Consider the following 12,379-nt stretch of genomic DNA (forward strand, 5'->3'; position numbering starts at 1 on the left):
AGAACAACAAAATCTGACTTTTAATTGTGGCAAAGAAATTTATAATTTTATAAATTTTATAATGATTTAAATTGTTTTTTTTTGTTTTGTTTTTGTTTGAATATTTTTAGGCACACGGCCGTCTGTCGGAATCGTCGCGTAAACTTGATCTCTTGCGGTACTCCTTGGAGCTGCGTCGCCAGGAGCTGCCCGCTGACTCGCCCACCGCCCAGCTGCTCAAGCAGGAGCTGCAAATAGTGCAGCAATCGACGTCGCCGGCGCCCGTGCATTATACATCGCTGCAGTCGGGTCCGGGCGGGCTGCTTGGCGGCAAATCGTATCAGTCGGTTTCATCGCTGGGTAGGTGCGCCAGCGTCACGGGCAAGCTGGAGGTGCGTCTGATGGGCTGTCAGGATCTGTTGGAGGATGTGCCCGGTCGGTCGCGTCGCGACAAAGACAACAGCTCTAGTCCGGGCGATTTGCGCAGCTTTGTTAAGGGCGTCACGTCGCGCAGCAGCTCCAAGAGCTATTCGGTCAAGGATGAAACATCGTTTGAGATTATGGCTGTCATCAAGCTGGACAATATTACGGTGGGCCAGACCTCGTGGAAGCCCTGCTCACAGCAGGCCTGGGATCAGCGTTTCTCCATCGATCTAGACCGTTCCCGTGAGCTAGAGATCGGCGTCTACTGGCGGGACTGGCGCTCGCTGTGCGCTGTCAAGGTGCTGCGCCTCGAGGAGTTCATTGACGATGTGCGCCATGGCATGGCACTGCAGCTGGAGCCGCAAGGCTTGCTCTTCGCCGAGGTCAAGTTTCTGAATCCGATGATCTCGCAAAAGCCGAAACTGCGACGCCAGCGCATGATCTTCAATCGGCAGCAGGCCAAGAATATATCGCGTGCCAAGCAAATGAATATCAATGTCGCCACCTGGGGACGATTGCTCAAGCGCAATGCGCCCAATCATGTGCATCTGGGTGTCAGCAGCAGTGTGGCAGCTTCCACAACGTCTATGGCTGTTGGACGCGCCTCCTCGCCGCTGCCTAGCAGCGCCGCCTCCAGGGGCTCCGAGTCGCCCATATCGCGCACACCCTCCTCCGATGCGCTGGCCGTGGAACCGGAGCCCTATTCGCCGGGCGAACAGGCGCAGAATATGGAATTCGATCCGGATGCTGGCATGCACGAGCATGTGGAGACGCCCGGCGAGTATCCGGATCCTGCAGCTAGTGGCTTGAGTGGACTGCGCCCGCTTTCCATGCATATGCAGGGCATCAGTGTGCTGCCGCCAGAGACGCCGCCGCCGGCGACGCAGCCAGCGGCAAGCAGCGCAGCCCAGGGCGGCGGCAGACCCAATACGCTTAGCCTCCAGATGCCTGGCAAAACGCCGCCAGGACGCACTGCCGCGCCCACCACGGCACCACCACCGCCGCCTGTCTTGAAGTCGGTGACACCTGTGCTTGATCAAGAGGTAAGCGAACCAAATACTCTACGCTTGGCAACTGTATAGCAAAAAGAATTACAACTTCCCCTATACATATATATATATACTCTTACTCTATATAAATAAATATATATATACATATATATTCCTACACATATATATGTTTATCTGACTATATAGCTGTATCTCTGTAGCTGATTTGATCGTTGTGCCTCTGCCAGAGCTGTTCATTCTGTAAATTTATCCACATACCCCATACATCTATATAGTCTATGTCTGGTTCGCTTTGGTGTTGGTTCATTTTTGTTTCGTTTCGTTTTATTTTTTTTTTTTGTAACTGTATATATAGTTATATCATCTGATTAGCAACCAAAAACTCCATACAGAACAAACTCGACGTTGAGCAATCAAAATGATTTACTAGATATATTTGCCGGATCCAGTTCATTATCGACTCATTTGAAAGGTAATACGAGTAGTTTTTCTACATAGCTAGTTCATATGAACTGTTCACAATTTAGCTAGTTTCTTTACTGATATCATTTGAGGCTCTCGAACTAGTTCCAAATATCAGACTCTTCTTTTTAGCAAGATACCGATAAGTTATTCGATTTGTTATCTAAGTCACAATAGAAATAAATTGTTATTTAAATTATTTCTTTAGCCGTTCTCTACTAATGTAAATTGAACTAGTTCCAATGTTCCAAAACCTATGTATCATAGCTCAAGTAAGTTGTGAGTTTTTATATTGTTTAGTTAATGTCCTGAAAATTGAAATGAGTTTGCAGACATTTTATTAGCTCTTTTGAACCAGTTCTTTACATTGATGCCTTAGCTAAGTCGCGCAGCTTCATTCTGCCTTCAAGCGTTTTCTTTTTGCATATTGCTTACGCTTAGCTATCATCATCAAATCTCCCCACGTCTGTGCCTCTCTTCTCTCTATGTTTCTCTTTGTCCAGCTGTCTCTCTCTCTCTACATCTATCTATCGCTTTACTCTCTTGAATATTCTCTTTGAATATTTCTATCTATGAATCTCTTTCTATCTCTCACTCTTTTAGTATTTGTCTATATTTTTATATCATTTTTGTTCATCACTCTCTCCTCTCTATGTCTCTCTCTGTCTCTGTCTCCCTCTACTTTCTGTTTCTAAGTCCTCCTTCTGTTCTCTTCTTCTCTCTTCCTGCCGCTCTCTCTCTCTCTCTCTTTTTATCTCTGTCTTTCTATCTCTCGCTCTCTCTTTATGTTTCTCCCTTTGTTTCTTTCTTTTCTCTTTCCCCCTCTCTCTCTCTCTCTCTCTGCTTCTCTGTATCTATCCTTTTTGCTTAGGTCGCACTCAATCTTGCACTTTCCCTTTATTCTCATCTCTTCAACGCTGAATCATTGTCTCTCGCTCCATCTCTGTTTGCTCTCTTTCGTTCTTTCTCTGCATCCTTTCTACTCATTTCTTCATTTCAGCCACATCTATGTTTTGCGAATGTCTTTTTGGTGCTCTTTCCGTCTTGCACTCACATGCTCTCTCTCTCTCTCTCTCTTTCCCTCTCTTTCTCTCCCACACTTCAACTTCAATAGCCATATGTCTTATCCATATTCCCCATTTCTCTATCTGCTCTCTTCCACACACATACACACACACACGCGCACACAAATACATTTTCTTTCGCTGTTTCTCCTGCCTGCTGTTGCTTAACGCTTTGCCTGCCCTCGTCCGTGTGTGTGTGTGTCCTGTCATGATGCCGTTAATCGCCGACAGTTGCAGGATGCATTGCATGAATTTGACTTCCTTTCCGAAATGGAATCGTATCCGAACACGTTGCGCCGCCAGCTGCCCAAGGAGCAGCGGCACCTCGAACCGGATCAGTTCGAGCTGGAGCAGGAGCAGCAGCTGAAGCGCATGGCTACGCTGCGTATCATGCAGATAGAGACCGTAATGCCCATGCAAGAATCGCCGCCAACACCACCCGAAACACTAATTAATAACAACAACAGCAGCAACAGCAACAACAACATACGCCTTGAAGCTGCTGCATCTCCATCTGCAGCTGAGCAGAGGCGAAGCACAAGCGTAGAGCTCAGCACCTTAACAATACGCAACCCGTTTCAGTTCCAGCAGCCAATCGAGAAGCCAGCAGCCAAACAGTCGCCAGCAATGCCATCGGCGGTGGAGCAGCAGATGCATCGTCCAGTCCTGACGCTGCCGCCGGTGGTGCTCGTTGGCGGCGGTGGCACTGATGAGGAGCCGCCGTTGTTGGTCACTTGCTCCTCGTCGTCGCCGCTGGTTGAGTATCCCGAGGATGATGATGAGTATTTGTACAGCGGTGGGCTGCAGTCCAGCCGTAGTTCCAGTGCCGGCGATCGTTTCTGTGTGGAGGTTAGGAGGTTTTCTTTCTATCATTTTGATACCCTGTTTACGATTTGTATTCGGCTTTGGTTTGGTTTTCGTTATTTAATTACTTTTTTTATGTCCTAATCGAGTTTCAAATACTACTACTAATTACAGCCGAAACGCGTTTCCAGTGTTAAATGTTATTCCGGTGTTCCGTTACTGTTACTGTAAATGTTTTTCTATGTTAGCTGAGAGCTGCTTTACTGTTTCTGCCATCACATTCAAAATTCGCTTTTATGCTAACACCTAACAGCACTCACTCACCTAACATTGAGCACATATGTTATGCACTTAACAGTCACGCAACACACACAACTAACAGACAGCTGTTATTGTCATGTTGATTAACATTTCTTTTCAATTTAACAGCACTTGCTCATGTAGTTGCTCTAACAGCTTGTTATGTTATATATGTTAATTAACATTTCTGCAGTTAACATCATTTTAACAGCACTTGCATATGTAGTATAGCTAACAGCAACTGTTATGTTCGCAGAATATCTGAAGAAATTGAAATTATATATATATATTTAGTTAAGTTTTCTTTTCTACATAAGTTAACTAATCACACGAAAGCTCTGAATATGGCCCTAAAGTGTTTTAGTATCTTATATTATATTTAGTCTTATACTTCATATTTTTTGGCAGTTGAAGAAAACTTCAATACCGAAAGCGGAATTGATTGTTAGCTCATGGTATAATACACTTGTAATTTTTGGGTCTTATACAAAAGTCTTATACGAAAGTCTTATACTATATATTCTGGTATATATATTCTTTTATATATATTCTGGTATATTTTCTGGTAGTTATATACAGATTCATGAAGACTTTGCAATAATACTTTTTTGATATGTCTTATACAAAAGTCTTATACGGAACTTTTATACAAAAGTCTTATAGGGAAATCTTATACTAAAGTCTTATGCTACATTCTGGTAGTACAATTTGAGGAAGACTTATAATATTATGAGTCTTTTACAAAAGTCTTATAATATATATACTAAATATAAGATTTCTATACGAAAGTCTTATGCTTCATTTCTCTGCTAGTCAAAGCAAGATTCATGTAAGCTTTGCCAAAATATTTATATCTTATACAGAACTCTTATACATGTACTTATACTGTGAACTAGAGATAATTTGAGAAGTTTGAAATTTAATCTACAAATAATTCAGAAGGTTTTATGTCCCATTCTATAGGACTGACAACTACCCTGTTTATATTTGTTGAATGCCAAAAAATCAAAATTTCATTAAGATATATCCATATACAGATATATTATAAATATTAATATTTAGTAAAGGCCATTTCTATAAGCAAGCGCTAAGTCTAACAAGAAATGTCTTACAGACAAGCAATTATTTGGCCAGAAGTGCTCGACTCTTGCTGCCAGATACCCTGTTAACACATTTACCAAAAAAAGAAAAAGAAAATTTGATAATTTGTTATAGATGAGTGCTTGATTAGGCATCCAGAAATGCTTTTCTATATTCTATAACTGGCTAGACATATTGTCTCATTTGCTAGATATACCTTGCGGACTTAGCCCATAGATATGTGTGGCAATATTCAAATAACGTGTGCAAAATGAAATTGCTTAAAAATAGAAAAAAGTTTATTGAAAAGGCGGAAAATTGAAGCATTAAAACGCGAAACATTTCACGTGCCAGCAAATGTCTTTTTAGCTTGAGTGTCTTACGGGCACCCTGTATACGTTTTTGGTCTATGTCTTAAGTGTTGTCCACACACACACACACACACACACACAAACACACCCTCACACATACACTCACCCAATTGCAGCTAAGCGTATTTCTACGTTTGTTTTTGCCTTTTTGTCCATTATTTTTAAAAGCAATTCACGTTGCAGACTCGGATATATAGTCGCTATATATACATATGTGCTCTATGGTCACATTTTGAAACCTATGGCAAATAGACATCCAAAATATAAAAAAAAAAAACATAGAAAAAGAATTGCTTTGGCCTCTCTGGTCATGACATTGGCACTCAGTTGTGTTTCTTGGCCAAACGAATTAGTTGTTGTCCGTCATGTTGCAAGCGCCAACAGCGCAATGATTGTGCCCACACTTCAGGCATTTGCGCAGATGGTGCGGCAGCTGTGTGCGCTGCAACATAAGCAACAACAGCACCAGCAGCAGCAGCAGCAGCAACATTCACATCAATTTCATCAATTTGCCTTGACCAGGCCGCTGCAACAGCTGCTGCTAGCAGCCACAGCAACAGCAACAGCAACAGCCTCTGCACCTGTATGTGTTTTGTGTAGTTAAATTTTGTTTTTGGCAATTCTTTTTGCACTGTCCCACTACTTAATAAACTCTTGCAGGCCAAGATCAATGTTGTACATATAACCTTTGAACCCATTGAGACAACGGCAACAGCCAGCAGCAACAGCCACAGCAGCAGCAGCAGCCTGAACAACAGCTGCCTGATAGAGGAGGCAGCCATCGAAAGTGTTTTAATAACTAATGTTGAGTCTGTTCAAGAGCTCGATGAGGTAAAACTTGAACACATATATATCTATATATATATAAATAAACACACTATATATATAAATATATATATATATATACACTGTCAATATTCAGAGCTTTTCAGTTGCACAACTAACTAACTTGAATATCGAATCGAATTTCATATTAATTTCCATCTTTTATTATAAAACTTAGGTCATACCGCAGCTAGGCAAGCTCTATGTAGGCACCCAGCAGCAACAATTGCCGTATGTGGTGCAATCATCGCCCATTATACAGGAGCCACCGACGCCCACAATCTATGGCAATAGCAACACGGCTGCACCACAATTCCCGCAGCCCACACAGCGACAGGACAAACAGCAGCAGCAGCAGCAACCGATCTATGCCAATCAGTACGAGTTGAATGTGGCCAAAGCGACGACAGCGGGCGCCGCCGCATCCACCAGCGGTGGCCGCCGGAATGTGGCACGTGGCTTGCAGTATCGCGAACCAGCTGGCTATGAGGCACTGCGTGCCGCACAGCCACCACCAAATGCTGGCATGTTGTCCATGGACAACTTCCGGCTGCTGAGCGTGCTCGGACGCGGACACTTCGGCAAGGTGATATTGTCGCAGCTGCGCAGCAACAATCAATACTATGCGATCAAGGCGCTCAAGAAGGGCGACATCATTGCCAGGGACGAGGTGGAGTCGCTGCTCAGCGAGAAGCGCATCTTCGAGGTGGCCAATGCCATGCATCATCCGTTCTTAGTCAATTTGTATTCGTGCTTCCAAACGGAGGTGAGTCTCGAGATGTTTAACTAGGCTAAAATAATAATTATAGAATGTATGTTTAATTGTTTATTAAATTTTATAAATTAAATTAATTGGTAATTTTAATTTACATATGTAATTAAGAATTTTATTATTATTAATATGTAATTAAGTATAATTAATATGTAATTAATTATAATTCATACATAATTAATTATAATTAATATTTCTAATATACATTTAATTAATAATTATAATAATTACCCCTAGCTAATTAATTTTACTTTTAATTATATATAATTACTTATTGAAGAATTACTTTACTCAAGTAATTACGACTAATTAATCAACATTTTTTAGTAAATTTTATAGACTTGAAAATAGTCTTCAAAGGCAAAAATTAGATTATAACTTACCCATTATCCCCAATTACTTAAAAGATTTTCTTAAGTAATTAAAAATAATTAAATGTATGCCTTGATTTCAAGTGATATTAACTTTACAACTAAACTAAAGAAAGACATAAAAAAAGGAAAAGCTTAAATTTTTATTTAGTAATTAGTATTTACTTAGTAATTACTTAAGTAATTATTAATTGAAATTCAGTAATTACGTATTGTTTATTTTAAGTTTCTGATTATTTATTAAAAATCTACATATTAGTAATTCATAAATTAAGCATTAACAATTAATTAATCAACTAAATTTCTAATTACTTGAAGCAACACGTCTGCTTTGTCATGGAATACGCTGCTGGCGGTGATTTAATGATGCACATCCATACAGATGTGTTCTTGGAGCCGCGCGCCGTCTTCTATGCTGCGTGTGTGGTGCTGGGTCTGCAGTATCTGCACGAGAACAAGATCATCTATCGCGATCTGAAGCTGGACAATTTGCTGCTCGATACGGATGGCTATGTGAAGATAGCCGATTTCGGCTTGTGCAAGGAGGGCATGGGCTTTGGCGATCGCACCGGCACCTTCTGTGGCACACCTGAGTTTCTGGCGCCCGAGGTGCTCACGGAGACATCGTATACACGCGCTGTCGACTGGTGGGGATTGGGTGTGCTGATCTTTGAGATGCTGGTCGGAGAGGTAAGAGTGGAAGAGTTTAATAACAATCGAAATGATTTTTAATATTGTAAATCGTAACTTTTACAGTCTCCGTTCCCTGGCGACGATGAGGAGGAGGTCTTTGATTCAATTGTTAACGATGAGGTGCGCTATCCGCGTTTCCTCTCACTGGAGGCCATTGCCGTTATGCGACGGGTGAGTGAGCTGAAATGGCAATTCTAGAGGTATCATTGAGTTAATATTTCATTCTTCTAGCTGCTGCGCAAGAATCCGGAACGACGTTTGGGCTCATCCGAGCGCGATGCTGAGGATGTTAAGAAGCAAGCGTTCTTCCGCTCCATTGTTTGGGATGATCTGCTGCTGCGCAAAGTCAAGCCACCGTTTGTGCCAACCATCGTAAGACTATGATTAAATAAATATCAACATATCAAGCATTATACATCCTATTTATTCACGCAGAACCACCTGGAAGATGTCTCCAACTTTGATGAGGAGTTTACGTCAGAGAAGGCGCAGCTGACGCCGCCAAAGGAGCCGCGCCACTTGACCGATGAGGAGCAGATGCTATTCCAGGACTTTTCATACACGGCCGATTGGTGTTAATAAACCACCCAAATACATTTAGTCTTAAATTTGGCCCTGGGCCTAGCTCAGTTAAATAAGTTAAAAGAAAACAAAAACAAGAATACAAAATGCTTTTACACATGAGAAACGGTTGATTATATTATATACATTTCTATATATATATATATATATATATATATATATATATATATATAAATTGTGAAACCCTCGTGCATATTTTTTGCTCAGAAGCATTGACCAAATTTGCCTAGAATATTCTACATAAATTGTAAACACCTGCATCAATCATTAACGTAAACATAAACATATATATACAATCATATATCACGTCAGCTGCTTCGATTTATATGTACACATATATACTTATATGGCTTCTAGATATATATCTAAGCTGACAAGCACTTGGACAGACGTAAAGTTGATGTAAATTTTGTGAAAAGATTTTTATTTGAAACAAAAGAAATTATAAGAGCCAGGTTCTATATTTTATATATAGATGTTAGTTGAGACAGAGAGAGAGAGTAAACAAGTGAGAGAATGTTATACATATATATTAATACACACACACACCGCTATTTACAAGCCACCACACACATACACACACACCTATTTTCATATGAAACATACAAATCACATTAAAAATGTTGAACAAAATGAAAAACAAGTCATAATACAAATATTATATCTTATATACATATATATACATCAATATATATAAATATACATGCATATATTTAATGAGCTCATCGATAAACAACAAATATTTACAATTTTTAAATTTGTATATTATAATTTTTTGCCGCCTTCAAATCAACTCCTCAGCCCCATTGCCCGAGTTGAGAATAAAGTATATTATTTTAATTTTATATTTTAAATTATACATACATATATATATATATACATGCTTATACATTTGTTATTTATTATTGTACTTTAAAAAACGATACAACAAACATAAAAACTGTATTGCTTTGAGCATTTTTTAAAAATTTCATTTCATATTTTTTTAAACAAAAATTTGCGGTGCACGCTATAAAAAATATAAGAGAAAAACATTTAAAAAATTAAAACCGCCACATTTGAGAACGTTTCCCAAGTTAAGAAAACAGATTTTCTCAAACGCATGCAATCAGATTGTTAAATAAACTTAAGCTATCTAAATATATATATATACATCTATGCCTATAATTAAAGAAAATATAATTTTTAATTTGTATCTAAGTTTGTAGCATTCGATTATTTGAATTTTAGTGCCTAGGCCATATATATATATATATATATATATATATATATATATATATATATATATATATATATATATATATATATATATATATATATATATATATATATATATATATATATATAAATAAATATATAATGTCAAGATAATTATATTACGATTATTGATTATACATAAATTATAATTATGCAAAAACTATTATATCATTTATTGTGTGCAAAGATCTTTAGATTCATATCTATATAATGAACCTGCTTGAAGCTTTGCACATAATTGTTATTTATGCTAAAACAAAAAACAAACTTTATGATATGATTTTGAATAAATGTATCTATCGCTATAAATAAAATGTTGAATTCGTAATCCATGAATGGGGAGACGCTTGAGGATTGCTTAAGATATGATCTGATAGGATATATAATGACTATTTGTAGACAGTTTAAGAGACTGTTTAGTACTATATATCAGCTTGATACGATTTTTCCCTACGGCTTTTCCTTCAGCATCAGAGTATCGGATTAGTTGCTATAAAGCTATATAGATTTGGCTCTAATCTTTTTAGACATTTCGTCGTGGTTCGACAGTTTGTAGGCAATGAATTAATAGTGCCGTAACATTGGTAGTGGCTCTTTAGTTACGAACGGGGAGCAACCTAGCATCAGTTGCAACTGCTCCACTGTATCAAAGATCTCCACATCCATCTCCATCTCTTATATGACACTCTCTCCCAATCCCTCCGACATCTGATAATACAATATATTTCCCGTATTGTCCACTATAGCCATTATAATGACATAGTTTAATAATAGTGCCTGCATTTTTCTAATCAGCTCAAAGTCCAAATCCTTGGCGTGCTCCACGGGAAAATAGGCGACAAGATTCTGTTGCTCCACGTTTTGAGCGCTCCAATAGAAAACGCCGCAAGACGGCTCAAACTTCGGTTCAATGGCACATAAACGTTCATCTGGAAATGGTGAATGATTGTTAACAATATATATACATATATATGCTGTATATGTTTATATACACAACTCTTTGATAAGTCTTTGTAAACCAATTTTGCCAAGGCGCGCTTTAAGCCGCTCAAATCTGGGAAAATTGCGTCCAAATTCTGTAGATATAAAATAGCCAATAAGCACACAGCATAAATAAACTAAACATGTCTCTTACCATAATAGTTTCACTAATAAAAACACAACTTTTACTAAAAATTGAACTCATAAACAAATTTTTGTCTGACTTTATTTCAGCGGCAAAAACAAGAAAACAGCTGATTTGTTGCTGACGTCATTATTGACCAGTATTGTGCAGTGTTGTAAAATACTGCACATATTTGCCGCTAATTCAAATTGTATTTAATGCATATAAACAAACTTCAAAAATGTTTTCCAGCAACAAGTATTTTCTCTTTCCACTTAAATATTTAGTAAGTGTGAAGAATGGAAGATCAGCTCACTTGGCGCCTGCTGATTGCACTGCTGTGAGTGAAAATTAGCGAATTTATAACTGCACTACATTTCACTCAAGAGCGAACATTGAGCAATTCTGCCTGCACGCTATTGGTCGTTCCGCTAAGATCAACTCAAATTGTACATTGTGTGAGTGCAGGTCTGTCAGTGTGCTCTTGCTTGATAAGTAGCTGAGTGGTGCTCTTGGTATTAGTGAATCTGCTGGATTAGCGGAGGGTATTGCAGGCGCCGGAAAGTAATTCCACAATTTAGTTCGAGTGCATTTCTTTCGATGATCGATTGTGTTTGTGCGCGACGGGCCTGTGCACTGCGCCTGTGTAACAAATTTATGTGTTAAACAAAGTTAAGTGTATCAATTAGTGTAAAACATTAATAATTGGAGCCGCGACTTTTTTTTAAAGTGTAAGTGTGTTTTTTCATTATTTTCAGCCGTTTAACTTACATGTTGTAATTGGTAAAGTGCGTGCCGGTAAAATTTTCGCTGAATAAAAATGGCGCACGCTTGAATAGCATTTACAACGACATAGGAAGAGAAGGAGAATGAAAGAGAGCAAGTGAGTATTGTAAAGCTTTTCCTTTAACAGTTATTTGTCCTTTTACTATTTACATATGTATGTATAGGTGATAGAGCTTTTTGATAAAATGTACTAAAATTATTTTAAAGAATATAAATGCTGCCCGTTTTCTTTATGTAAATATTCGGCATTTTACCAAAAATGGAAAGTAAAATCAAATGATGACTTTAATAAACTATAAAATGCCCATAAAACTAGAAGCTAGACAATGTCTTTGTCGCCACTAACTGCGCAACTTGAGCACTTGATACTTGACTGCCAGGATGCCAGCCTTGCCGCATCCTAGACAACAGTTAAGAAAGTAGAGATAAAGTAAAAAGAACCAACAAGACAACAAATTATGCTAAATAGATGCAGTTAGCTAGCAGAATGGGCCA

The 12,379-nt window shown here is 38.7% G+C and overlaps 2 protein-coding genes across 10 annotated transcripts in view; one reads left to right on the forward strand and one right to left on the reverse strand.

The window, feature by feature from the left end:
- The window catches only part of LOC111604183 (serine/threonine-protein kinase N), a 40,947-nt gene extending 32,105 nt beyond the window's left edge, over positions 1-8,842 (forward strand). For 3 of the 8 annotated variants that reach the window (XM_030225541.1, XM_030225540.1, XM_030225539.1), the window contains 8 exons: positions 111-1,445; positions 3,170-3,787; positions 6,154-6,324; positions 6,497-7,084; positions 7,780-8,151; positions 8,218-8,325; positions 8,386-8,526; positions 8,590-8,842. In XM_030225541.1, coding sequence (XP_030081401.1) covers positions 111-1,445; positions 3,170-3,787; positions 6,154-6,324; positions 6,497-7,084; positions 7,780-8,151; positions 8,218-8,325; positions 8,386-8,526; positions 8,590-8,733 — 3,477 coding nt within the window. In that variant the 3' untranslated portion in view covers positions 8,734-8,842. Of the gene's footprint in view, positions 1-110; positions 1,446-3,169; positions 3,788-5,820; positions 6,077-6,153; positions 6,325-6,496; positions 7,085-7,779; positions 8,152-8,217; positions 8,326-8,385; positions 8,527-8,589 lie in introns of those variants that run through there. The other 5 variants (XM_030225543.1, XM_023322138.2, XM_023322131.2 and 2 more) reach the window with 4 other exon arrangements.
- A 1,458-nt stretch (positions 8,843-10,300) lies between these two features.
- LOC111604151 lies at positions 10,301-11,258 on the reverse strand. 2 transcript variants are annotated; one of them, XR_002751728.2, is made up of 3 exons: positions 11,129-11,258; positions 10,986-11,069; positions 10,301-10,922 (listed from the first exon to the last, which is right to left on the reverse strand). XR_002751728.2 is itself a non-coding variant. In XM_023322075.2 (3 exons), the coding sequence occupies exons 1-3, from the start codon at positions 11,177-11,179 to the stop codon at positions 10,669-10,671; spliced, it is 384 nt and encodes a 127-aa protein (XP_023177843.2). In that variant the 5' UTR covers positions 11,180-11,251; the 3' UTR covers positions 10,301-10,668. The 2 variants fall into 2 exon arrangements, 1 of the variants encoding a protein (XP_023177843.2); XM_023322075.2 differs by having other exon boundaries at positions 10,991-11,069; positions 11,129-11,251.
- Positions 11,259-12,379: the final 1,121 nt, after the last annotated feature.

This window comes from Drosophila hydei, unplaced genomic scaffold, assembly GCF_003285905.1.
Source record: "Drosophila hydei strain 15085-1641.00,03,60 unplaced genomic scaffold, DhydRS2 tig00008134-arrow-pilon, whole genome shotgun sequence".
Classification (NCBI taxonomy): Eukaryota; Metazoa; Arthropoda; class Insecta; order Diptera; family Drosophilidae; genus Drosophila; species Drosophila hydei.